Raw genomic sequence first — 4,722 nt, forward strand, 5'->3', positions numbered from 1 at the left:
TCCGGATACACCGAAAGCCATGTAGAGTTCAGGGGCAACAATCTTCCCAGTTTGCCCTACCTACATGTTACATTCCCATAGCTATTAGTCCATGCATTGATGACAAAGTTGCTATGACCATTGAGATTTAATGCAAAGGAAACCACATAGGAATCCAAATCCTCCAAAAGACATATCATTACATAGATATTGAATTGCAAGTTAGGAAACTAGGAAACTTGTTGCTGCTATTTTATACATCACGTTAAAACAGCAGCTTCAACTATCTGATGTTAATATTTGACAAGATATTTTGAAAAATGCTAAGAGTCTATAACTAGCAAAAGATAACATGAGATTAATAAAAGACTGCTGGTGCCTGGTAGACAAAATGAAAGAATATTCACGGCCTTTTAATGTGTTTGGTAGGATAGAGCCATCATTACAAAAGTGAGAAGAGAGATTAGTAAAAGGGTCGGAAACGTGCCTCCATGAAAAGGGGAGAAGCACCTGTTAGTGGGATTGACAGTGATAGTTAGAGGGTTTACAAATTAGACAATGAAAAAAAAGGAGGTTGTGAAAGGGAAAGGTGTCTCAACATTTTTTGGTGTGTCTTGGAGAGTTGAATAGTTTTGAGGAGCATTAACCCTTACTGGATCAGTGAATCACTGTTTGTGACAACTGAGAGAATCAATATCAATACAAAAACTAGTACGCCTAGCCTCACTGCGTGGAGCCAGCTACATGGATCAAGTGATACCAGTGTTCCTTTGTAGGCATATCCATGACTTAACCACTATATTTCAATCATTTTATTAGGTCTCATTTTAGTTCTAGTTATGGGACTACAATCCATCTAGTCCACTCTCCTAATTGTAGCCTTGAAAGCCTTCTCCAGTAGAATCCATGTCAATAAAACACAATTTTTCCACGAGCAATATTTCAATAAGAACTTCCTATTCCTCTTTCTTACAATGCAGGCTTGTAGTCTCAATCTTCTACTCTTAAATTCCTTCAAAAGCACATCTCATTTACACAGAGACGTATGAAAATTAGGATCGTAATAACAAACTTCAATTACAAATTTGGTCATACCAAACATAGTTTAAATCTAAAAGGAAGTAAAATTGTCACCTGAAGGTCATTTGGGACAAACCCTGCATCAACAGCTGCACGTGTGGCACCAACTGCACAAGATGGAACAAAGCATATTTAGGATTGGCAATGACGAAGCGATTTTAAACTAAAGGAGAATATCCAATAAAAAGTACCATAATAGAAGTATATAGAGAATAATAATAGTATAATACCAGCACCACCAAGTTTCTTGGCCAAATTTTCTATCAATTTAAAGTTCTCAGCATTCTTTAGTGCTCGGCCACCGGTAATTACAACCCGTGCATTTCCAAGATCTGGTCCTTCATCATCCTGAGAAGTTTGATATATATATCTAGACTTGTTCAGATCTGCTGAAATCCAAAAGAAAATAATTAAAGCTCATCTCACCATAAGGGATACAATTAAATATCAAAATCTGATAGGGTTGTAAAAGATCAAATAGATTTAAATGGCTGTGGACAATATCCCTGATACAGTTGATCCAGTGCTCTTGAAGCATCCGACCAATACCTATATAGTCAGCAGATGAATAACGACGGAGTACTGTATTCCCAATCTTGCTTTTTCAATTTTCCATAAAACAAAATGTCCATGCATCCTAAACAGGGAAACAAACCTTCATCGAAGTTCGAAAGGTTGACCTGGGATATTGAAGCCTCAGCTTTTGAGTCATTTGATTTCTGGGGAATAGGAAAAGATGTGGATCTAATCGTCAGTATACAAGGATTGGAACCCGTATAGCGGACAGTACAAAGTGCATTTCCAGCATATATTGGCCTGAGATGAAGTTAAAATCTTACTTTCAGTCAGATGAAAAAACCAACATTTGATGATAGATGGATGAATAACAAATACAAACACTACTATTAAATTAGCAAGTAAAACAACACACTTACATACACAAAAAATACAATTCTATTTTTATTGGCCTCTTTAATATATCCTACCATGTGCAAACTAGTTTTAAGAATAAGCATAGGTAAGGAGGTCAACAACAGCAATAGCAGAAAGAGAGTTAGACAAATACTAACTCATGAAAAGATTAAATTTGATTCATGTCCTTTCCAAACCATTCATGTCTAGAATTTCTCTATTTCTACACTAAATCTTTCTATAGGAAGCCTTAAGCAAGCACTAAAACATATTCCTATATATCCATGAACACCGTGTCCATTATACCAGTATATCACTTTGGTTTCTCATCTAAAACCACGACTATCATGCATTCACGTATGTTTTGATGTCTTATTATCCAAAGCCAGAAGCCGGCAATGGCAAATATGCTTTAATAGCATTAACTTCCTAAAATCTGAACTCTTAAATCATGAGATAATACAGTTTTAAAGGTTTTTGTTTACTATGGATTCAATATTATTACTAGATCTGCAAGTACAAATAAGTTCTTGTAAAAAATAAGTACATAAGCTAAGAAGAAAGAAAATAAATAAATAAATAAAAGAAATTGAGTTGAAGAAAAGCTTGTATAATACTAAAATTCTGGACAAACTAGAACATGCCTTAGTTCATAGCTAAGGACAGCGTAGAAGAATATCTGTTCATGATTTTCCAGGCATTTCTATAAACTTTGAACACTCAATCTTCCCAATGATTCATAAAATAAGATAGCAATGATGATTAAGAAAATAATGCATCTACGGCATTTTAGCATTAAGACTCTGAAAGCCTTAAACTAATAGACTGTAATTAAAACAAATAAAACAGTTTCTTCTGCAAAACAAGGAGATCTGCTGTCGATCGACAATAAGAACCTAGTGTTACCGCAAGGAGAAGACCAGAATCTTCTGTAGCTATTATGCCTCTCTCATTACAATAGCTTAATTTATCAAATGTCAATAGCACAAACAATACCCTTTTGAGGGATTTGACGAATGTGCAAACATACAAGGGCATGGAATATACAGTAAAGGTAACAATTCCATTCCATGTTACAAAGCAAATACATGATTATCCAACAGTAGTGCTGAATCATGATCCTTTTTCATATTTGATCAGCATAGAATGATGCAATAAACAGAAAGTGGTGTAAATATTAAAATGAAAACACAACAAAAATGTACCTCACAAAAGTCTGTGCATCGGAAATTCCAGTAACATCAGTAATTGGAGAAACGTCTAAAAGGGCAGCTGCACGGGGCATGATATTTTTGCCAAAAGAATTTGAAGCAGCAATTATATGAGAATAACCCCCTTGCTGCTGGACTAAATGGACTAGTTTTGCCCATGGTTCTGCCAGAGGGTTCTTGAATTTTTCTGAATCTGCTATGAGCACCTGCACCACAAGTTGCACTCCCAAAACAATAATCAAAATCCTGAAGTCTATCCAATCTTCTTCAAGGCAAATGCTCTATGCACTAAGATATGAACACCCATATATCAAAAGCATTAGTACAACTTAGCCTCTTCTCAGTGCGGAGTTGGCTCCATGGATCAAATAAGATCATACCGTCGTATTATAAACCATCCAATCGGCAATCAACATCATGAAGATTCCACAAACTTTTATGTTGGTTGTTGACTATCTAACAGAACTTTTTTCTTTTATCAAAACATAATACCAGCCATTTAAATATTTGCAACAAAGAACAATATATGCTGATTTCCCCAAATCTAAATCTAAACAATACCAATTATAATATCAAGAATAAACATCCAAATTGATCCCTAAGGCTGCGCTTGTTTCCTGGGACTGCGACCAAGACTAGGGACAGGGACTGAGTATTGTGTTTGGGGACCAGAGATTGGGACTAAAATTTCAGTCTTGAGACACAAAATTTCAATCCCATCAATACTTCCAAAAAGTGGGGACAAAATGGACTGAAATTTCTGGAGACGGACTGAAGCTTTAATAATATTTCTTTTTAAAAATACCCTCATTTAACTTTTCAAATTCCAAATCGACCTCTTAGTCTCCATATTTATCTTTAACCAAACATGATACTGAGACATAACTCAGTGTCTCAGTCCAGTATATTTTCCACCAAACACAATACAAAAACTTAATTTAGTCTCCCTTCCAAACACAACCTAAGGAATTTCATATCAGACACTTTGGTACCCAACAAATTCTTATTCTCTAAAAATTCTCAAAAATTACTTCTGTCGTACGGACTAGTCTTTGTGTAGTTTTGAAGGGGAACTAGTTTGTCTTAGAATGTATTTTTTGAGCACCTAATTGTCTTATAATAAAATTCGTTAGAGGCTTACTTTGTTCAACATGCATATTAAAAAATTGATTAAAAATGACTCAAGGACCAATATGTCCAATGAGAGTTATTCTCAAGGATAGAGAATAAAAATTTGTTGTAGACTAAAGTGTGTGATCTAAAATCCTAAACCAAATTAGGTGTTTACTCTAATATCAATTTAGGGTAATCTCAAAACCAAAATTTTCAAAATTTGGCGATAGAAGGATGAAAAGAATACATCAATCTGAAATGCCGATAACCCCTTCAACTAACTACTGGTCAAAGGAACTAAAACCCTATGATTCAAAACTCAGAAACTGGATTAGCATAACTGTGAGGTTAGTACTATAATTTGGTAATTAAGTTCAAGAAGTCAAATCGCCTAGTTTATAGGATTTTTCCACCATATCTGAAGAAG

General features: G+C 34.9%; 1 protein-coding gene across 1 annotated transcript in view; it reads right to left on the minus strand.

Annotated features, from left to right (window-relative positions):
- The window catches only part of LOC107630152 (electron transfer flavoprotein subunit alpha, mitochondrial), a gene marked incomplete in the record, with an annotated part of 5,896 nt that overhangs the window by 528 nt on the left and 646 nt on the right, over positions 1 to 4,722 (minus strand). The window contains 5 exon segments of the mRNA XM_016333215.2: positions 1 to 60; positions 1,114 to 1,166; positions 1,290 to 1,448; positions 1,715 to 1,875; positions 3,177 to 3,388. Coding sequence (XP_016188701.1) covers positions 1 to 60; positions 1,114 to 1,166; positions 1,290 to 1,448; positions 1,715 to 1,875; positions 3,177 to 3,388 — 645 coding nt within the window.

Source organism: Arachis ipaensis, chromosome B03 (genome assembly GCF_000816755.2).
Source record: "Arachis ipaensis cultivar K30076 chromosome B03, Araip1.1, whole genome shotgun sequence".
Taxonomy (NCBI): domain Eukaryota; kingdom Viridiplantae; phylum Streptophyta; class Magnoliopsida; order Fabales; family Fabaceae; genus Arachis; species Arachis ipaensis.